We start from the raw sequence: 23,201 nt of genomic DNA, 5'->3' as shown, positions 1-23,201 counted from the left end.
CACAATTATTATCGTCACATATAATAAAAAAAAAAACTATTATAATGTAAATAAATTTTATTATTCAAAATTAAGTTGAAAAATTACAATAAATGATAAATTTAATAATAATAGGGTCGAGCCTGGATATTTTTATTTTCATTTTTCAGCTTAATTTGATTTTATCTAGATGATGGATTTTTCATCCACTAAATAATACATTTTTTTTATATAAATACATATTTGAATAACTTGTATTACTTATAAAAATGTCTCTGTGACTTACAGATTGCAATCTATGTTCTTTATTCAATGAGTTTCATAAAAAATGCAATAATATTTTGTTAAAAAAAAAAAAAAAAAAAAAAAAAAAAAAAAAAAAAAAAAAAAAAAAAAAAAAAAAATGAATGAAAAAAGAAAGAATAATTTAAGAGTTTTAATTTAATTTTACATGATGCAGCAATTGTTTATTGAAACTTTACAATCTACTATCCAGATATATAATGATATTTCTTACAATTTGAATTTTTTACTTTATTAGATTTTGAAACAAATGTTGAGATGAATCCATCTTTAAACTTCTCAAAAATGAATGTGCGACGCTTAAAAAAAAAAAAAATATATATATACAGTTAGAAATGTATCCTCGCATAAGTTAAACATCGTTGCAGTATGTAGACATGGGAGGAGTTTGAAAGCAAGCAAGATCCGACTCATATCCTTGCAAAATCTGTAAATTGAAAGCAAATGTTGGCAAATGTTGTGAGCGCCCCGCTGGGCTCAACTCGATGCCACAACAATACCGAGACGCCCTGCATCTCGTCCTTACATTTTAAATTGAACAACTTTAAATGGACAATGAGTTATGTGTGCGTGGGTGTGCGGTGGTAGTAGATAAGGAAACATATGCCAAGGCGCCGGCATCCAAACAGCACCGGCTTCCACCGCAGCCTTTAATAGTTTACGAGGCTGGCGCACCGAATACGCCGGGATTAAGCTTCACCTCTCAATGAAAAATAAGCCGCACGAGAGCGCAGGCTGCCGCTTTTCCACCCTGGGGCACACCACCAACGCTTTCTCACGGCGTTTTTCCAATTCTCCTCTTAGCCCCGAGCCACCTCTCTCTCTCTCTCTCTCTCTCTCTCTCTCTCTCTCTCTCTCCATCACGACAAGCCCGGGTCGCAATGATCGCCCTCGTGGTGAATATTTCACAAGTAACTGCCGTCTCGCTTGGTCTTGCTCTGCTCTCCCTCATTCCGGATCGATTCGAACGCGCGCGAATCGTCGGGGAGCGTGTCTTGCGGTAATTTAAAATTCGTATTGCCCTACGCTGGCGGGCCGACGATGAGCCCCGACGATGAGCCCTCTTACGATGACTTTTCCCTCTTTATATACTTTATACGTTTCATTTGACCTTTGTGTGTTCGTGTGTGTGTGTGTGTGTTTTTTGTTTTTTTCTTTTTTTTTTTTTTTTTTTGGGTTCAACAAATATGAATGCAAAACTAATCGTAATGAAAATTCATTCTGGCGTGATTTCTTTCTGTCGATTCCTCGTGTCGGCTTCGAGAGATATTCCCAATTGAGTGCCAATGCTTGGGTTACGTATCTTTCCAGACAATATAATATTGAAATAAATACTTATTACTTTGATACTGCAAGTGCAATTTTAATCATTGCTTGCACATTTATTTGGCGAATCAGATGATACAGAATAATTGCTATCCTTGTTAATATAAATATTATTACAAAATAATTATTAATCTATAAATTAACCTTCCAAAACTCTAAAACATAATTTTCCATATAAACTTACCACACACGTGATCACTTTTTAGATTGTAAATAATTTTTTATGAATTTCATTTTATTGTTCTTATAATCTACTGCAGCTACTCTATATATCGTGAATGTTCGTTGGCAATATACTTTTATTTCTTACATACTTGCGCAGACATTTGTATAATTAATATGAAACTTCAAACGAAATGTTATGCGGATGTAAATAATTAAATTTCGCGCCCCCTCCCCGTAACGCCATCTTCAGAAATCAAAACAAGAACATCACAAATTGCCGAGAGAAGTAAATTTGGCGGGATTTCTTAGGATCGACGAATGTAGCCGACGATCGATGTGCTGTGAAAGTAAAATTATAATGTCGTCAGCCGTTTGTCACTTACGATTGATAAACCATCAATTTATAATTACGTCAACTAATCAGAAAAACATAACAGAAAAACATATAGTGATATATATATATATATATATATATATATATATATATATATATATATAAGCTTTATATGGTTGTACATTAAGAATGCTCAATCATAAGCCATATTCTTTGAAATAATTTGCCAAACTGAAATAGAACTGTGATTTATATACATACATGTATGCATATATATATATATATGGATGTGTGTATATATTTATTTATTATATTAAAGGCAAGTATGTTTTATTATATTATTTAATGTACTCGTTACCTTTATTTAAAATTTAAAACAAATTATGAAAGAAAAAAAGGAAAACATGACAGTACTTGTTTTTATTTTAAATGATTTGTTTGTTTATTATTTTATTTATTATAAAATAATAAAATAACTATTTATTGCTATTATGTATTTTCTAGATACGTAGAATTGATTATAAACTGATATAACGATAGGCATAAACAATGAGTGATGTCGAATCGGACGAAGATGTTCTTGCCAATCTCTTAGCAAATATTGATAGCGATGATTCAAATCACATTGGTACAGAATCATCCGAGCAAATTAAACCTGCTATATTGAAAGAGCTTGATTACAATTTTATCGACAGCGATTCTACAAATTGTACTGATAAAATTGTCGAAACAAAATCTCCAAAATTACCAAGCGAATCTGTTTCTTATGTCGATGACAATGTAAATTCTTCCGACGATGAAGATAAAAAATATTTTGAAAAACAACGATATTCTGAATATGGCAGAGAGATAAAGTGTTTATTAAAGAATAAAGAACCGGAAGATATAAATTTTAACTCCAGTCTCAAAAAAGGAAATAACTTTAATTCGTCAAATAATATAAATTACAAAAATAATAGTAACTGTTTTAATTCAGAAACAGATAGTTCAGTATCAAATGATTCTAATTCTTTAGTACAGAAAAGCGATCAAAGTAGTTTAAAATGTCAAGGAGACTTTAATAATTCAATTAAAAAGAATGTTGATAAAGATCCAATTTTTGGCTTCAAGATTATTAAGCCTTTGATTTCATCATCGGAGTTGATTGAAAAAATGCAAGGCCGAAAAGCAGTTTCTGTTTCATCGGTGAAGCTGCATTTAACTAATCAATCTATGGGAAATTCAAACGAGGATTGGGTAATTGGAGGGATAATATTGAATAAAAGTTTGACCAAAACGTCGCAAAAAGGTAATCAGTATTGCATTTGGAAAATTACTGATCTCGGTATGGATATGAAAACTGTTTCCATATTTCTTTTTAGTAGTGCATATAAAAATTTTTGGAAAGTATCAAATGGTACGGTCATTAGTATTTTAAATCCCTCTGTGCTGGAATCTAGAGACGATAAAGACTTGGCAACACTTTCTGTTAATAATTCTCAAAAAGTTCTAATATTAGGTTTTTCCAGGGATTTGGGTAAATGCAAATCAGTAAAAAAAAATGGTGAACCTTGCACGTCTCCGGTTAATTTAAGCAATTGTGAATATTGTGTTTATCATATAAAACAAGAATACGGAAAATATTCAAGACGATCTGAACTTCAAACTACCTCGATGAACAGAACTTTTGGAATTTCAAAAAATACTAACTCTAAACAGGCGGGCGTCTTGCAGCGACGTCATCCTGATGCATTACCATTTATTGCTATCCCAGCCAAACGTAACGAAGCCCTTTTTAAAAAGGATTGCGAACGTCTAGCTTTGTTAAGAGGTGATAAACCTGTAGTGGAGAAAACAAAGACAATTTATGAAATAACACCAGAAAGCAAAGTAAAGAAAACCACTGTTGAATTTTCAAGTAGTCAATCAAAAAAAGATATAGAGAGATTGAATAAGCTAAGGGGATGCAACGGCAATGAAAATTTACGTTCACCACCTAGGAACGAAGAGAAGAAAGTTGATGCTAAGTTTAAATTGCCCACTCCAAAATTAGGAAGTGGAATGAAGGGTGGAATGATTGACTTTTCAGAATCAATTCCGAAAAATCTTATAAACAGGGCCAAGTTAAATGCTATCGAATGGGTAAAACGAAATGGTAGCATAAAAAAATTGAACCCCAACAATGTTCGTCCGGATAAGGAATTATTAAAAGACAAAGGTCGTAAACGCAAAAGAGAGGATAAAAACGATGAAAAAGATCAAGATGTAAAAAATTGTAAGCAATTAAATAGTAAATTTCAAAAAATGATGGAAATGAAATCAGTTCATAGCGATCTTATTCAAAATAGAGAAGACGAGGAGATGGAACTATATTTCAAAAAAGGCGAATCGAAGGAACGGCTAGAGATAAAAATGTTGGAAACGTTTAAAATTAATTGCAAAGCTGTTTATTGCAGTGTTTGTAAATATGTTGCATTCTCTGGTTCAGATCTGTGTAAAACGCTTCAGCACCCTGTTAAAGTTATCGATGCTGTCAAAAGATTCTTCAAATGTGCTAACTGTGAAAATAGAACTGTAAGTCTCGACAGGATCCCTGCAAATCCTTGTAAAAAGTGTTCTAGTATAAAATGGGTAAAAACAAGCATGATGGATGAGAAAAAGTCTAAAGTAACGGGTCCAAAATTGTGTATTCGAGGTGGAGAAGAAAAATTCATTGGATCAACAATAGCCGATGCCAGTCTTAATTTGCTAATACCCGAATCTAATTAATACATCTCCCAATAATTCATTCGTATCATATTCTTCTGCATCGTTATGTCATTTAGAGAAATATGAACCTGACAAATTCTTGTGATGTTAAAAGCATAATTACTCGATTGCTTCCTGAAACAATTATGAAAGTTAAGTGATATTTCATATATATATATATATATATATATATATATATATATATATATATATATATACATATGTAAATTGAATTCGAATATTGTACAGTTCTAATAATTTTAAATTGAGTGAATAAAATTACACTTGCAAAGGTTAATTACTCTCATTACTTTTATACAGTATATCAAACATTAATATAATTAGCAATTTAACTTTTATTTATTAAAAATAAAAATCCATTAAATTAGATATCTTATATTTCTATTTACATAAATTAAGAAAAGTCAATAAATTCCTTTTCATTATAAGATTTCAATGAATATAAAAAATACAAAAACTTGGAAAAATATTCTAACGTATATTCATAGTTATACTAAGCATTCCTGTCGCAAATTAAACAAGATGTTTTACATGCGCTTACTTTAAAAGCTATAAACTCATTTATTTGGCAATATAAACTTTAAAGAAATTTGTAAAATATGTCTTTAAATTCAACTGAGCTGTTAAAATAAAAAATGAAAATTAATTATAGACACAATAGAGAATTTTATTAAATGTTTAATAATAGGCATTAAAGCATCAGAATTCCGTAATCATTTACGATTAAAGAATTAGTTGAAATCATGAAATCTTACAAAGGGAAACGGTTCTTTACTTAAATTACGAGAAATTTTAGTAATCACTTGAAGATACATTTTTTTCAAGTATGCAATATTAATTTTCATCTATTGCTATTTATCATATTCACTGTATATCATTAAATTAAGAAAATATTGTGATTTGCTTATAATTGAAAATCTTGTTTAATATTCTTGAAATTTATCGTATGAAATTAATAGCTTATTAATCATTGCAGAAAATTGATTGGTTTTTTTTTTTTTTTTTTTTTTTTAATATATATACGTGTGTATGCATACGCGCGCGCGTGCACGTGTGTATGTATGTGTATTTTTTTTTTCTTTTTTTATAATTCTTTATGGCAACATTTTACAAGAACTATTTACAATATGTACTGATATATATAAGTTACGGAATTGAAATTGTATATAAAAAGTTTAATTCAAGTAGATGTATAGTTAGTATGACTAGATGAAAATTTAATTACATGTATTTTTAAAAATTAGCAAACGACATTTGTGTTAATAAATAATATCAAATATATTAAAATTTTTGTTAAAATATTTTAGAATTATTACATAAACTAAAATTCTTTTTTCAATAGTATTTTCCATTTGATTTGTTTTATTTTATGATTGTAGTACATATGACTAAATTCACAATAGGTCATAAATTTTCATTTATGTACTTCAATAAATTAATAAATAAAAAGAAAAAATTACTTATATAGTAATAAAGTTAATATGAAAATATTATATTTCTATATCCATCCATTTCATTCAAATTGTTATGTGTTCGACCCTTCTTGGATACATAAGCATTATATAGGAAATAAGGAGATTAATAAGAACTTTTAGATTATTTCTGTGTTGTTCCATGGATATTTAAAATTCAATATTTTTCAATTTCAATATCTTTCATTTCTTTAAATTATGTAACATTGTTTTTTATGCAAAGTATTTTTTAATATTGTACACCATATCGGTAATAGCAATCAATTTATTACATTTCATCCATGATTCTCCATGCGAACAGAGGTAACGTTTGGCAGGTCAACCGACTTTGTTAAGGCTGCCTCGTAGCTGCTACCACCGTTGGAGAAACCATACATCTCTACGAAATCTTTATTAATTTCATCGACCATACACTCGATATTAATTCGATAAAAATCACAAAAACAATAAGAAATGAAAATCCTTTTTCCAAAAGATATTGGTATTAGAATTATAACAATAAAGAGAAAAAAATATATAAAGGACACAGAGTGCGCGAATTAAAAATTTTTTTTTTTTTTTCTTCATTGCAATCAATGCAATTACTAATGAATAAACTTTAAATGTTGATATTTTGCATGTGTTGTTTAACGAGTCTCAGAGCAGCCTCGACGACGAGTCAACGTTGCGATAGAAAATTGCGACGGCATGACGTCGTTTTAATGTTGTAGGCAGGCATCAAGCTGACTTTTAGTTAGGTGTCGCAGTTTTCTCTGTGTCGAGTCTTTAACTCACAAGCACAGACTGTTATTTAATTTATTTATTTTTTACGTATTACACAGCACCAGTTTTCTCTTTCTCTCGATCCTTCAGAGCTATAGAGTTCACAGAACCACGTTTTTTTTTTTTGTTTTTTATTTTTTCTATAGAAAAAAATAGAAGTACTTTTGGATCCTATCTTCATTTCTTTCCATTTTGGAATGATGGAGAGAAAGAGATGTAGAGTCAGACGAATTTATAGCTTTCGGCGTTTCCTAGATTCTGGTAGCTGCTTTCTTCTCTTGTGACTTTTAATTCTGAATGAGTTTTCCAAAAAAAACGTCCAAAACTGGAGTCCAAATAGTTTAATAATCATCATAGTCGAAGTTGTCGAATTCAACTTCCTCTAACTGCATACTCTGAAAGTCCACCTTGTACCGCAAAACACCTGCAAAATTTACAAATTGAGATGAATTATGCATTCCCTCCAGCTCGCATTACCTAAATATAGATATCGTACTCGTATTAACTACAAGAGGAAGAATTTGGCCTTGTACTCTTACGTTGTTAGTTAGGATTTCATTAATTGTAAAATGATAAAAACATGAAACAGTAACATAAATCAAAGACTACAGAGTCTTCCTCATTTTATGTTTTAATAAGCATACATACAGAATATTTTAGAATAACTTACGTGAGATGAAATTTTAAATGTAAAGTAAATTTTTTCAAAGCAATCACCTTGGCACATTTATAAATTTTCAGCATTTACACAATATTTCAAGACATTCCTCTTGCAATGTACCAAAATGATTATTTATAATATTCTCAACTAGTAACGTAGTAAGAATTTGTGATTAATATCTATAACAATCTAACATGCAAAATCTAAACGATTTCGAATAAAGAATAAAAAAATAAATAGAAACATATTATATAGAATTTTAATACGACTTTACGAGAAGCGTGCGACAATATTAGAAATAACAAATGACGGCTTTCATCCTGTTAATGACACTCTACAGAATGTGGCAATTATAAATAATATGAAGACATGCAGACAAATCTTTAAAATGTTCCAGTCACGAAATAAAATTTAACATCCTTTATATCTCATATTGTGCTGTTTAAAAAGAAATACGAAAGATACATGTAAGAATAATAAAATAATAATAAATGAAAATAAAACATGAAACATATTCAAACAACTAAACTACGTAATAAAGAACATCCAATTGATTAAAATACTGCAGACTTGATGGTATTTTTAACGAGGAACAAAAAAAATTCATGTTCCACTATAAATTAAATAAACGATACGACACACTTTATACAAGTGATTCTATACGAAGAATGAAAAAGTTTGTTGTACGAAATATGAAAGAAACATAAAATAATAACGACATAGCGAAATGGCGCACTTGAATAATTGTAGAAAGCTACCTGGTCGACTCTGACCGAGCGACGAAGACGCGAATTTAATAATCGTCGAGGTCGACGTCATCGAGAGGCTCATCAGCCTGTAATGACTGGAAGTCGACTTTGTAGCGAAGGATTCCTATATACCGAAAAACTGTTGTATTAAAGGTTTGTTCAATTATATATTACATTCAAGATGATTTACTTTGAAAATCTAGTTTTCTATCTGTAATTAGGCTTACTTGATAAGTTTAAAATAAAAACTGTACAATGAAGATTTGATCGAGGCTCGATTAAGTTTATTATGAATTTTAATTCTCGACCCCTTAAGCTATTTGACAAATAAATAATATCATTTTTATTCGTTAAAACATTTATATTATAAGCATTTGTAAATTGGAATTTTATCGTTAACAACATTTATTTGTAAAATTTTAATATAACGTTAAGATAATCCTACGACATTAAGGTTAATAATTATTTATTTACAAAAATTTACAGATAGTAAATTAATTTTACTAGTAATCATCTTCAAATGTATTGAAAAAAATTTTGTTTCAATTGAAACACATTTCAACTTTGTACTTAATTTCTTAAAAAGTTTGTATATTAAGCGACACTCACCTCCAATACCACCAAAACCTCTCACAAATTGGGATCCTTCCTGAGACTTGTCTGTAATAATTTCTAATGTTGCCCCAAAACTTTTATAGTTGTTTGCAAGCCACTCTAGCAGAGGTTGACATTCTACCAATTCCAATTCAACGCCACTCTAAGCGAGACAAAAACATCAACGTATGAAGCATCGGCTTTATTGAGAATACTTGCATTAAACTCATCATGTAAAACTAACCTCTTTATCAGTAAAGTGGGTTTTGTCTTTTTCCTGTTCGGGAGTCAGGTGTAAAACTTTTTCTTCGTTACTCGTATGATTTTTTAAGACGTATCTTTGAATATCAAGATTCTCCCAACATATTAACGTCTCGACGCTACCTAATTCAAGAGCTCTTAACGTGTCTTCCACTCCAAAACAATATTTCCCTGTGTCTTGAGAAATTTCATCGAAGTAACGACCTGGTTATAAAATAAATTGTTTCTAACTAGTTATTGAATATTTGAGCATAGATTGTCTTTAGAAACTACAAATTGCGTACCTATTAGTTTTTTTTCTTGAATAAATTTAACGTTTTGTAAAGATTCAGCAGCTAATTCAATAGCTTGATTAAAACCATTTTCTCCACCGTACGAAACATCAACTAATTTAATAATTTTTGCTTGCAATCTCTAAATAAAGATAAAAAAGATAAAAATAGTTGATTTACATTGTATAATGCTTTGTTTGCGAATGCTCGAAATGTTCGTGTTTATATTATGTTGTATACCCATTTCTGGTATCAATGATAAAGATTACGAATTTATTTATTAAATTTGGTAGTAAATATGTAACGAATGAACTCACGGGATCAAACATATCGGATTGGCTGAGCTCCGTTTTGAAATCGGCACTACCAGCGAGAATTAAACCGGCAATGTTAGGCTTATCGTTAGTGATATAAAGCTGTGTGGCAACTTCAGCAACTTTGCGAACATAATTGTGACGTTTTTCCATTCGCAGCCGAGCGAAACGAAGCGCAGACTGACCTCCTCTACCTGCAAGTAAACAATAGATAAAATATGAGAAAAATCTTAAGTAAAAGCACCTACACGTCCCTTTTGATTTTACGCATAAAGAAAAAATATCATAATTATTATCTTAGATCTAAGGCACGTGGTATTATTGCCTTAGCAATTATTTTAAGAAATATTTGTGAAGTGTCATTGATAAATGATGTAAAATGTCAAATATCGTAAGGATCACAAAGTATGCTAATAAATGAAAGTAATTAATACAAAATATGCCTCGATATTTTTAGTTAAGAAATAATATGCTTTGCAAATAATGATGTAAAGTTTTTATAAAGTTATATTATAAAGTGAAAGAAAGAGAGAAAGAGAGAGAGAGAGAGAGAGCGAGAGAGAGATTAAAAAAATTAAAAATTCAAGGAAATACTTTGCGTGTAACCAATTTGGCTGTATACGAATCCATAAAATATTTTCAAAAATACATTTCACGATAATCACATTAACGACGTCACGTGCACCTCTTCAATTTTTACTTCACGCACTATCCATAAAGTACAAATAAATAAATATTCAATTGAAACAAGAACATAAGGATGGTTAATTCTGTTACGATCAATGCGAAATTATTTAACAAAATGATTATATGATTAATCTATTTAAATACAATAAAGTCATTATCGTACCGTGTTTTTTCGGTAAGTCTACAGTAAATTTATGAAGCACTTCTCGCGTGTTTCCCTGTAATGTTCCAAAAAGTGCGCCATTACCATCCATAACAATGAAACCAAATTTATTATCGTCTGCAAGTAATGCTGTTAAAGCTTCTGTGTGAAACTGTAAATAAAAATAATAATTAATTAATAGGGCATTAAAGCGAGCCTTACGCAATTCGACTATTGTAAAACTAATTATTTACCTTATTATCACAGAGATAAAGCGAAGTATTAATTGGTTTAAAGGGTTCAAAGTCAATATTCACTTTTTTTTCCTTTCCTTCCTCGGTAACAATTGTTCCGCAATAAATAACCAAGCCATTCGGAGGTACTGGAAAATTATATCAAAATATATCGATAATAAATTTTCAATCTTATTCATAAATAAAAACAAGTAGAAAAAATATTATGCACATGCATTTAATCAAAGTCGCTCTTAATGTCCAGCTAAAAGCACATTAAATATTCTAATAATTAATATTTAAAACTGCTAATTTGAACAGCTCGATCGACTACAATATCAACAAAATTATTCTAACCTTTAGTGTATAACTTTAGCCTGTGCTGTACCGATGTAATAGCACCCAGGACGGACAGTCTATTAACTCTGGACTTGATATTCGACGCTGTACCAAACTCATCGGCCAGCATTTTGCTGACTCTAGAGATTTGATCTTTTGGTGGAATAATAAGTGAAATCATACTTGTACCATTCCTGCATAATAATTAAAAAAGAAGCATTTAATTTTGAGCATCCAGCATCCAGTGGGCATAAGGTAACATCAAAATGCAGTATTAACTAGAGGGATCGAACTTTTTGTATATCATTGTTTAAAATCTAAAGTCAAAGTTAATGTTGAAAAAATAGAGCATATTTAAAACGGGTTATGCTCATTGCGATAATTATTTTCTAATAGTTACATAAATGTCAATAAAAATAGACAACTCGCAATAAGATTAATTAGTAATAAAACCAATAAAGTAGATATCAAATTAATGCTTTAGGCAATTGGGGTTATAAAGTCTATGCTACCAATATGTATAATGACATGGAATTATGATTCAATGTGCAAATGATTTCATAACCCCACATTCACGTGTTTAGGAAGTAATTTAATGAAAAAGACAAAGAACTCGAAGCTCGGAACTTTGAAACATATGGCGTGTTCGAAAATATATTTGGAATTAAATCGACAAGCTGAAAAAAGGTATACGCTCACCCTCTGGCCATTTCCAAGCTCTTGATGAGCTTCTTGATCTTCCAAATTTCGACATTACGATCGGCGGAGGTCTCCTCGTTGGACATCCTATCGGCTGGTGTGGCGCGTCGGCGGCGACGTTGTCCTGGGGAGTCCCGTTAAATCTGCTATCTGCTCTCTGCTCTCTGCTCTCTGCTCTCTGCTCTCTGCTCTCCGCTCTAAGCCCGCTGCTCTCCACTTTCCGTTCTCGGCTCTCGGCTCTCGGCTCTCGGCTCTCGGCTCTCGACTCCTCTCCCTCTCGTTACTTCTCACACTTCCTATCTCCCTCGTCTCTCTGGCTCACGTTCACGCGCTCGCGTCTGCTTCGGCTCGTCGAGGGCACACCTCCACAGGGAACACGGGATGCCCTCCTCCGCGGCGATTGACCTCAGCAGCAGCGGCTCCGTCGTCACCTGCGACAACGACTTGCACACGTTTTATAAAACGTACGCCTTGCACTGAGTGCGAGAAGGACGTCAGAGTTAGCACATAAGGGGGTTCTAGATCAGCGAGGGAGTATGCGCGAGAGCGAGAAAGAGCGAGAGGCGCGGAGGGGCCACGGGCGTCGATAAGGGGGGCAAGGGACAGAGGAGAATGAAGAGGGGGGAGGGGGGGTATGAACGAGAAAGACAGAAGGAGAGAGGGAAAGGAGAAAATCTGCCCGATCTCTGCCGCAATCCGGTACAAACTGGATCGCGCGCGGACGGCGTGTTGTACTGTGCCGTGCTGTGCCGTGCTGTGCCGTGCTGTGCCGTGCTGTGCCGTGCCGTGCCGCGTTGTGCCGACAGTTTTCTCGCTGATCGCTGAGACACGCAACGTTAAGAATTTTAATGCTCGCGTGGTCGTCGCCGTCGAATAACTCTCATTCCTCGCATTCTTTATTTTCCGCCTTCGTTCCTCCTTTCTCTTTAATCCGCCAAGGGAATACGGACTTGATTCATCGCGCAGAGGCGCGAGGCACACGCACGCATACACGGATGAGCGGCGAACCGAGAGCTTTAAGTTTTTTTTTTCCTTCGTGTTTATTCGTGCGACACGATGAAATGGTCGACGCGACGATGGGGTCGAGAGACGAAAATAAAAGGGAAAAATAATCAATATGAAGCACGTGTACGCGCGCACCCGCTTTTAGTATTTACGCTCCTGCACACGTACATGCCAGTCGTACGCATTGCACGCGGGCGTGTATAACGGGATGTGTACGCACGCGCGTCCACCCATGCAAAAAATGTGCATGCTGCATTGATATGTACATACGTGTATGGCTCGTGGGGTGGGAAGAAAGAAAGAGTGGATGATTGAGAGAATACATGACACGAGGCGAGAGATAACTTACAGGGGTTGTGGCGTATGGTGGTGGGACGAAATCAAGATTTCAATGACGTCAACGAGGCTCCCAAGGACTCCGCAGCTCCTCTTGCTCTCCTTCCTGACGAACTCGAGCCAACGCGCGTGTCCTCGAGGTTCGACGAGGGCACCAGGCAAGAGACAGGGCTGGACAGGACAGGACACGCACTCACTCACTCTCACCGTTTTCGTTAAAGAGAGATGCGCGACGACGATATCGGAACCCGCGTACCCGTTAGTCCCTGAGCGCGTAGCTCGACCGAGGCCGACAATCACCAGGCGAATTCGCGCGTTAGCCTCTCTCGTTGCAGCTCCGGGAGCAGACGTCTACGTAGCCGTTGTGCGCGAACATCCGTGCGGTCACCATACCACGGACGTTGGCCGGCTCACGCGAGACGAGGAGGCCGAGAAAACCTTGAATAAAGTCCGACGTGACTCGGCGGCTCTCGCGACTGCTGCAGCGGCGAGCGGCGGCAAGTGCGATTTGCGTCGTCTCCCTCGCCTCGAGACTTTTGCTCGCGCTCGCGTGGCCAGACTGACGCGCACGCGGAGTCGCTGGGGCGGGGAGACGTCGTCATGCCGAGTGTTTCGAACCCAGGGTTTCCTTCTTCCATGTAGTAGACCGTGGCGAATCGCCGCCACCCAGCGATTTATCGATTGTGAGGCGCGGATGGGCCTGGGGAGCTTGCGACTTGGCGTTGTTCGACCGCCTCCCTCCCTCCTCCGCCCCCTCGATTCTCGCGCCTACCACCTATGCTATGCCATGGTACATCGATTATTCATGGGAATAACATTGCACGTGACAGCGATGTGTCACACTCGTGTCCGACTCCCTCGGTCCGGCGCTCTCTACGTCTGCCACCGCCTCGTCTCATTTACTTTATCCTTTTATTATCATTATTGAAATTATTATTGCTGTTATTATGACAATTAACCGTTATCGGCATCGTCTTTATCATCATAGTCGTCGTCGTCATCGTCGTCGTTGTTGTTTTTGTTGCTATTGTTATTGTTGCTATTATTATTGTTGTTGTTGTTGTTGTTGTTGTTGTTGTTGTTGTTGTTGTTGTTATTATTATTATTATTATTATAAATATTACCGTTTATATTTTACATTTCAAGTATGTTGATAGATATCCCTTAACAACTAATAGCCCCGAACACGCTGATTTCGTTCTCGGAAAATAATTTCCTTTATAAGAGTCGGACAAGACCCGAGGGATGATGATATTATGTGGTTTTTTATTTCGTCTTCGCGATCCCAAGAGTAAATAAGATAAATATGATGCTAAAGGAATAAACAAAGAGTAATGTTTCGTAGCCAGTGACTAAATAGCATATGTAAAACAAGTCTTGACGAAAATTGTAACATATGACTTACAACATTTTCCATAGGCATTTGTGCAGTGAATTACTAAAAACATTATCATAATTATTTCCACTTAAATTACAAATATAGCAAAAGAAATTTTTGTTATTATTGTCTCTTTATTCATTTAAATAAAGTTCAATCGTGAAACTATTCCAATTATTATATGAAAATGAATTAATAAATATTTTTTATAAATATTCATTACGTAATGTTGTTTTTTTTCCAATGCTATCAATTGCCATTATTCTGCGTATATTACATATATTTCTCCTCCATAAATCTAATTATCGTTCGAAATTATTTTACAAAAGATTTATTAAATTCATACAATCATGCGTAACTTAGAATTAAATAAGTAATAAATAAATTATAATAAATTTATTCTTCGTCGTCATTTTATAATTAAAAGAAAATTAATGAAAAGCCATCGTCATCCACTGATGCAATATCGCTGACAAAAAAATGTTCAAACATTGTGAGAAACATTTACCCTTAACAAGTATTACTTGATAATATATACTCGTAGTCAGACCGCTAATATTATTTACATAAAATAAAATATCGATTGCTTGTTCCGCGAAATTAAATTAATAAATTAGAATGCATTATCATTATCATTATCATTCATTTTAAAATAATAGCGATGGGAATTTGGTATTACCATAACGGCTCTATCATATCGAATTTCAATTTCACGAGTTGTGTCCAATTACTGTTAAATTTACATTCTCTCTGTATACTATCTAATGAGAAACAAAAACAAAAACAATAACAATAACAATAACAATAACAATAACAAAAACAAAGAAAAAACAAATCAACAGAGGTTTAAGAGTATAATAGTTAAATCGACTTTCGTGTTTAATTTATAAATTTATATTCGAACGTAATCAATTGTTTTTATTAATTTTTAAATTATAAGATCATGGAATATTTTCGACAACGCTCGTTCATTATAAAATTCTATCTTCACAATTCGTGGATCTTTCAGATTTTACTGGTTTCCTAGTGAAACATTTTTCTAAAAACAAGTCAAACTCGACTTATCATGCGAAGGTTTTCGTTTGAATTCTGTCACTCGCAAACAAATTATACAAACCGTATAGCTTCGTTTATTACATTTAAAAACGTTGATAAATATAAAATGAATATTAAATGTATAAATAAAACATGTACTGTTTTATTTCTACAAATATATAATCTTCATGAACAAGTTCTGAGTATAGAAAGGCGACAAAACTTGTCTTATATCGGAACGATTGACAATATAATGGCAATCCTTCGTTAATTATTTATTATAAATACAATATAAACGAATATAAGCTTATAATTATTTCTTTAAAATGTAACTAATCATATTCCTTGATTAATATCGAATGAAAAATGAAAGGAAGATCCCATGTCGGTGACATAACATTTACATTAGCAGCTTATTTGCTTTTCAACGATAATATATTATATGTTTTTATAATAATCATAAAATAAATTTGTCACTTAGATAATATTAGAATACAATATGTATATTATTAAACTAACTTCATTTAATTGTGTATCCACAGCATTTACTAAAATCCTTTTTCATTAAGGTAAAATATATTGTAGATTTTTAGCCCACCCTGAGACAAGAAAAAGCTCGTTCATCCTTTAATCACGTGAAATATATGTGTATATATTGCAATAAATCGTCCCTTACAAAATGTAGTTTAACAGCAACAACAACAACAACAGCAGCAGCAGCAGCAGCAGCAGCAGCAACAACAACAGCAAAAAAAGCAGCAACAACAACAACAACAATAATAATAAGATGAATATAAAAATTTATTAAAAATTTAATATGCAATATTTATGATTCAATATTGAAACTGTAGTTACGATGATGAAAAATGCAAATGTTTAAATAATGGAATCGAAATCTTTTCACAATCTTTATCTACGTGTCAACGTATAACTACGATCATTAATTATAGAAAGAAAAAAATTAAACTTAATTAAAATTTCTATTTTTCTGTTTTTTTTTTTTGTTTTTTGTTTTTGTTTTTTTTTTACTTCATACCTTCGTATCATCGATGTAAAATAATGCAAAAATATTATTGAAAAACTATCTTCTCTATCTCTGTCATTTTGAGTTGATTATATCGATTCTTAAGAGAAAAACTATTGCTTTATTAATAATTTATTAATAATTATTTAAACGAATCGATCGAGTTTTAAATTGAAATTAAATTTGGTCTTTAAATTGAGCGTAAAAGATCCTTTAATTAATTCAAACTCCAATAGTATTTAATGCAATTTTTAATTGGCCTATAAAATGAGCGAGCAGTAAGTTAGTTACCGAGTGAAAAATATTGCTGCCGAATAATGTGAATCTATGAATTATCAAACTTATGCAAAAATGACTATTTATGTAGTTGATTGACAACGTAACGGGTGATTATTTGTGCGAATTCTCATTTAAATGGTGAGCAATTTTTAATTAAAAATTGTTATAAGTACTATCACAATAAAGACTGGTTATCGAGAATCTATATATATATATATATATATATATATTAGATTATGAAACAATACATTATTTATTAAGCGAATGTAAGAGTGAATGTAGAAACAATCGGTAAAGTTTGAAGGATAAATTTAAAGCAATTATACCGTTACAAAATAGTCTTCTTTGAGATATAAATTTGTACGAGGCAGCTGATAAAGCAGCCTCTAGAAAAGTCTAGATAAACAAGTCTGACAGACTTGATACAGAGGTTAATCTAAAATTTAAATGACATCTCTAAAAAAAGGCTACATTGAGTATTGCATTATATCAATAATTTCATATATTTAATAAATATTAATTAAATCGATGAAACTATTAAATTGAAGCGGTAACTTTAAAAGAACTTAAACTATACAACAGTACTATTAAAAGACAAAGAAATAAAATTGTAACCACTTTTTGCGATTAAAATGCCGGGATTAATAGCAGATCAATAAATATTTAATCGTACGAAACCTGAAGGATACATTGTTAAATAGTTTCGATCTGAAAATTTATTATTTATATGTCTAAATATTATCAATCGTAGACTAAATGAGTTAAGAATCATTCATATTATGTTATTAAATCATGAATAACAATAAAATTGTCATAGATATGCAAGTTAATTAATGATTATATATACATATATATATATATATATATTGTGTTTCACAATTAATATTTTCAAAATAAAAAAAAGACCCTTTTTTGGAAAGCTAATTTAATGACGTAATGGATCAACAATAGTGCATGATAATAGATTTAAACGTACATAAAGGTCTTTACGTAAAAAATGTACTGCGCGAGTAGACAATTACAGTAATAACTTTGTTAAATGATTCCGGGAATAATAATAAATATCTTGGAATTTAAATAATCGATCAATTTGACAAACCATAATAAATAATAGTATCTTACGGCGATAAATTGTTAGAGCTATTTGAAAAAATTATGGAGTTTATCACAAATTTTCTTTGGTTCTTCTAAAATATAACACTGATAATGTTTATCATGTAAATTTATCCATAAATTTCACATTCATATTAATAACATTAAATCAGAATTTAATTTACTTAATCGTACAATTGATGAAAAGTATATACAATATAGAATTACGCAAGTGCTTGTAATTGCACCTACTGCCATCTTGATTAAGTACGATCTGATATCAATAACTATTCTCGATAACTAATCATATTTCTTAAAGATAAGTGTCGTTAGAATTTTTAAATTCAAAATTTTTCTTAAATAAGACCAGTACGTTGATTAAAATGTTAGAAAGAAAAAAGAAAAAAGAAAAAAGAAAAAAGGAAAAAAAAGAGAGAGAGAGAGAGAGAGAGAGAGAGAGAGAGTGAAATAATTCCTTTAAGGAATTATGAAATCTTACGAGCAACGTGAAAATTCACGCTATTAAATTTTTTATTTAAACAACTAAAAGACAAAAAATATCTCCAATAAATTTGGGGTAAAAGAATTTGAAAATATATATTTTATTTTTAGTATATACGGATGAATACGGTAAAAATACTTTTTATAAACAATCAATTAGGTAAAAATATTAAGACAAGCAAAATACTTAAAATGATTGTACTAAATCAAAAGACAAAAACTGTAAGTACAATACCGCGTTTGCACTATGCGTCATAATCAATTACTCGATATGCTTTATATACTTAAAAGCTCATACTCGGTAGTTTAACAGACTTGAAAATACTTTAAGACGCAATTATAAGTCTGGTAGTATATTCTAGTTATATATGTACTGTTTATCGAAATAAACTAAATCTTCGGCCACTTGAATGTATAATGAAAAAAAAAAATAATACCAAGTAGCAAAACATTAGTTACCGACTAACAACTAAAAATAGATAATCGTTTGACTATGATCAAAATGGCTACTCTCGTCAGTTACTAAAACAAAGGAAGGCCAAACATATTTAGCTCCTAATAGCGCAAAAAAATTTTTCAAACTTAATGAATAAAAGTAATTCTTTCTTGGAAAGAATCACGACAATAAAATTATTAAAAACACTGATAAAACAGAGTATTAATCTCCATGATTATCTCTATATTTCAGAGGTTATAGAAAACTGCGGTGAATAGAAAAAGTTGCAAAAAAATTTCGACAGAGCATTAAGTAATTGATTTATTCGTCCACGTATCACAAAATACTTTTATTATTTAAATTGGAGTAACTCTAAATTCTATATGTAAGTAAGCTTCGAATGGATAATAGCAGTTTATCCGAGAGGATAATACGGTAATTCGGAGAGCAAATATAAGTATGACTCTCGTACATGACCTTATAAAATAAGTATTAAAAATGATGTCCTTCTCCAATTGATGTAATTAATCAATTTAAAACGTGTTCGCGTTAGAGAAATGTTTTATTGTAATCAGGACGGTCTTACCAACACGTGTCAAATATTTTAAATTTCTCTACATATGACTAAGATGTAGTCTTAAAAATTGATATTTCTACTATAAGAATATTTACAAATAATTAATTGAAAAAAAAAAAAAAAAAAAAAAAAAAAAATTATTATTTCAACCTTTTTAATAATTAATTGTTACAAATACTAATATTATTGTTTAAATTAGATTATAAATTTTCTAAAAAAAATTTCAAAAATTGTATTGGTATTGTTTAGAAATGAAAATATCATGAGCATATTCCGTTAAAAACGAGTGATTATCTATTATCTATTAAATTAATATCTTAACAAACATTTTTGTAAAAAAATTTTTTGTCGAAAAGACTTATTTATCATTATTATTATAAAAATGAATTATTCTATAAATCTCGTTATAATATATGAACGTAAAGATAAATGATTCTTCGATACAATTAGATGAAACTAATTTTTGTCTTTTACATTTGCATGATATTGATCGATAAAACTTTTGCGATAAAAGCGTTAAAAATTATGTAAATAAAAATTTCATTATAATTGAGAAGTAATGTATTGTAAGTTCTCTAAGACTTTAACTATTAATAATAATAATAAAAAAAAAAATTTCATACAAACGAAATTATTATGCTTAAGCAAATAATTTTTAAAAAGATGTAGATATTAATGATCCATAGAAACATATAAATAATTTACTTCATTTAGCATTAATTATCGTATTAATTCGAATGAAGTTTGAATATTAATTTTCATGAAGTAATAGGTTGCATTTTTTTTTTTTTTTTTTTTTTTAAGCAATTTTGACGATTTCTATTACATATGAAAAATCATAAAATAATAATAAGAAGAATAAGAATAATAATAATAAGAATAAGAATAAAAATTCATAAAATATAGATGCATTATGCATGAAAACAATTCGGAAGACTAAGTACAAAGTGCATATGTATAATTAATTTATATTTGATAAGATTAAGACATAATAGACGTGTATATAAAGTGAAAAAATATTCATTAATATAACAATGAAATTAATTCAGTTGCGAAGCAAAAGTTATGTTAATCAAAAGCTTGCAAACAGATATGTAGAGTAGATGTACAATGATGCATAACGTAAAGTATAAACGATATTGTAATATAATTAATGTATAATGTTATGAACATGCAATTAAAAGTAATTTTTCCAAGAATTGGATGCTAGTTTCTTAAAAATCTTACAAATCGAGTCGCAAATTTATAAAACAGCTTATAAATTTACGATACTGCCTTAATCATTTAATTAACTCGAGCAAAGAATTTCTATTGTATGGCTATTACAAGGGACGTAAAATTTCTCTTTTTCGATATTTCACTTCAATGCGAGTCTCGTAAATCTTATAAAATTATAATTAATACAAATTAAAATTTTGTATTAATAAAACATTTAACATGCTATTACTAAGTCTTCGCCATTTTATTTTTTACATGATAGTTCGAAACTAGTAATATGATAAATAATTTAATGTAACATATTTGGCGAGCAAATACTGAAAATGTATGCATAAAAAGATTATTGCTGCTTAGAACGTATTTATATAAATAATGAGATACATTGATCTGCCAAGCGTAAATTTCTAAATCTACCGATATTAATTATATGATATACCGTGTGGAGAAAGTTGAATAGAATATTTACAAATATGCATCTTTTAGCGATGCAATCACACACAGATACCGTTCGATGATACATAATAAAATAAAGAAAATACAATTCGTTATGAAAAATAATTTTTATTTTTAATTTAATTTAAATCATTAATCTTAACTTTCTTTCTTTTTTTTTTTTATTTTTACCCTGTAATATGATTAATGTCTAACAAGTTTAAAAAGTTGTGGCGATGGTGAGTCATTGTTCGATAGAAATCTTTTGCTGACAAGTTATATTATTGTTATAAGCAAACGGATAATAATTTAAAGGTACAAAACATTACGATTAAAAAACGTCCGATCCTAATTATTTTGTTTCATAATAAAAAGTTGCTTTCTCATTTCATTTAATCAGAAAGAAGCCGATAGTATGTAAAATATAAACTTTTAATTGGTAAACTAATCATGTGATTTTTCTTTTATTCAACTATAAATTATAATCCATAGTAAATTTAAAAAATGGCAATTAATTATAGCAATAATATGCATCAAGTCTGTAGTTGTAATATGAAAATTATTGGTAATAAATCATTGGTGTTTGTATTTATATTTTAAAATGGATTGTTATATTTGTTTGTTATATATTAGATTATTATATATGTTTAAATGATGTATTGTCTTTACATTAACTATTGCAAGTTGTCGCTCGATCAAGTATCGTTCAATTATTATTTCATTCAATCACAGAAGTCTAATAGAAATTGTACTTTAATTGTTTAAGCGCGCGGTTCTATCGATCAAAGGAATTTCGTCTTTATGAGGGAGGCAATGGTCGTTTATGCAATAATTGTTTACATTCCAGAGCTAAAAGTCTCTATTTCATGGACAAAAAGTAGTATTCATTATGTGGTCAGCTTTCTCCGTTTATTATCGAAAACTATTTGATCATTGAATATACTCATTGGTACTTCAGCACATTCGTTTATTATGCCTTTTTTTAACCTTCATTTTTCTCGATTATCGCATTGTAAAAAAAATTTTCACAATCGCTAAGGAGATGGAATATCGACGAAATACATTTCCATTCGTAAGAATATAAAGTGGAAATTAAGCTAAGCCGTGCATTAGCATTTGAAGTCACCGTATCGTACCGATGCAAATGCAAATGCAAATTATGAATGGCCGTCGATAAAGGAGTGGCCGACGATATCGGCACAACGACGGCGACGCTTAAAAGCTGCGTGTTGCATGCACTTTCAATGTCCTTGGGGGAGTTTTGGCTCATTTGATCGTCGCCGACAAAACATATTTGGAGGTCCTTGCGTATAAGCCGCTATTAAGGTAGGCATTTATATAAGTGGTTGAACTCGCATGAAAATATCGCCTCGGTTCACCTGTAAATCCACGCCGTTGGGATTAATCGTTAAGATTGCGCCTCGGCTTAGCTTTTAACGGGGGCGGACGGCTGAGGGGTCGTCCGTCTTTATTTAAGGAGTAGGGATCGCATATTAGCCACTTTTTGCATACTATTAGCATATTGACCATCGTTGTTAGACCATCGCTCGAAATCAATAAACAATATCCATTATGAGGATGAGGATAGACTGCTCAAAGGCTCAAAGGTGTCGGGTGATAAAGTAATATCGTTGCGTGGCTTCGGCACACTGCGCTTACACAATCACACGGCGACGAGATATTGATAACGCAAATAGCAGGCAGGTAATGATGATAGTTAGACCGAGCCGATATTTGCCTTTAATGGACCTAGGGAATGGACGAAAGCAAAAGGAATGAGAAAGAAATGGAGATGGAGAATCGCCCCTCGCTCGAGCTTCAGCAACGCGATCAAACGGCTCGGAAGAG

At 31.5% G+C, this 23,201-nt stretch overlaps 3 protein-coding genes across 4 annotated transcripts in view; 2 read left to right on the top strand and 1 right to left on the bottom strand.

The window, feature by feature from the left end:
* Positions 1–2,606: 2,606 nt before the first annotated feature.
* Positions 2,607–5,001, top strand: Mcm10 (minichromosome maintenance 10 homolog). Its single transcript, XM_011502191.1, has one exon. It carries the CDS (start codon positions 2,657–2,659, stop codon positions 4,853–4,855), a length of 2,199 nt encoding a protein of 732 aa, XP_011500493.1. The 5' UTR covers positions 2,607–2,656; the 3' UTR covers positions 4,856–5,001.
* A 2,213-nt stretch (positions 5,002–7,214) lies between these two features.
* On the bottom strand, positions 7,215–12,206 carry eRF1 (eukaryotic release factor 1). Of its 2 annotated transcripts, XM_011502190.1 has the most exons (10): positions 12,041–12,206; positions 11,360–11,535; positions 11,024–11,151; positions 10,791–10,941; positions 9,944–10,134; positions 9,639–9,768; positions 9,338–9,558; positions 9,109–9,256; positions 8,509–8,623; positions 7,438–7,513 (listed from the first exon to the last, which is right to left on the bottom strand). In XM_011502190.1, the coding sequence occupies exons 1-9, from the start codon at positions 12,124–12,126 to the stop codon at positions 8,544–8,546; spliced, it is 1,311 nt and encodes a 436-aa protein (XP_011500492.1). In that variant the 5' UTR covers positions 12,127–12,206; the 3' UTR covers positions 7,438–7,513; positions 8,509–8,543. The 2 variants fall into 2 exon arrangements, with proteins under 2 accessions (XP_011500491.1, XP_011500492.1); XM_011502189.1 differs by lacking the exon at positions 8,509–8,623 and having other exon boundaries at positions 7,215–7,513.
* Positions 12,207–17,157: 4,951 nt separating this feature from the next.
* The window catches only part of LOC105364295 (lys-63-specific deubiquitinase BRCC36), an 8,739-nt gene continuing 2,695 nt past the window's right edge, over positions 17,158–23,201 (top strand). Inside the window, exon 1 of the mRNA XM_011502186.1 lies at positions 17,158–17,235. The gene's annotated coding sequence lies outside the window, so the exon portion shown is untranslated. The remainder of the gene's footprint in view (positions 17,236–23,201) is intronic.

Source organism: Ceratosolen solmsi, unplaced genomic scaffold (assembly GCF_000503995.2).
Source record: "Ceratosolen solmsi marchali unplaced genomic scaffold, CerSol_1.0 scaffold31, whole genome shotgun sequence".
In the NCBI taxonomy this organism is placed as follows: domain Eukaryota; kingdom Metazoa; phylum Arthropoda; class Insecta; order Hymenoptera; family Agaonidae; genus Ceratosolen; species Ceratosolen solmsi.
This window is presented reverse-complemented; position numbering and strand designations above follow the sequence as displayed.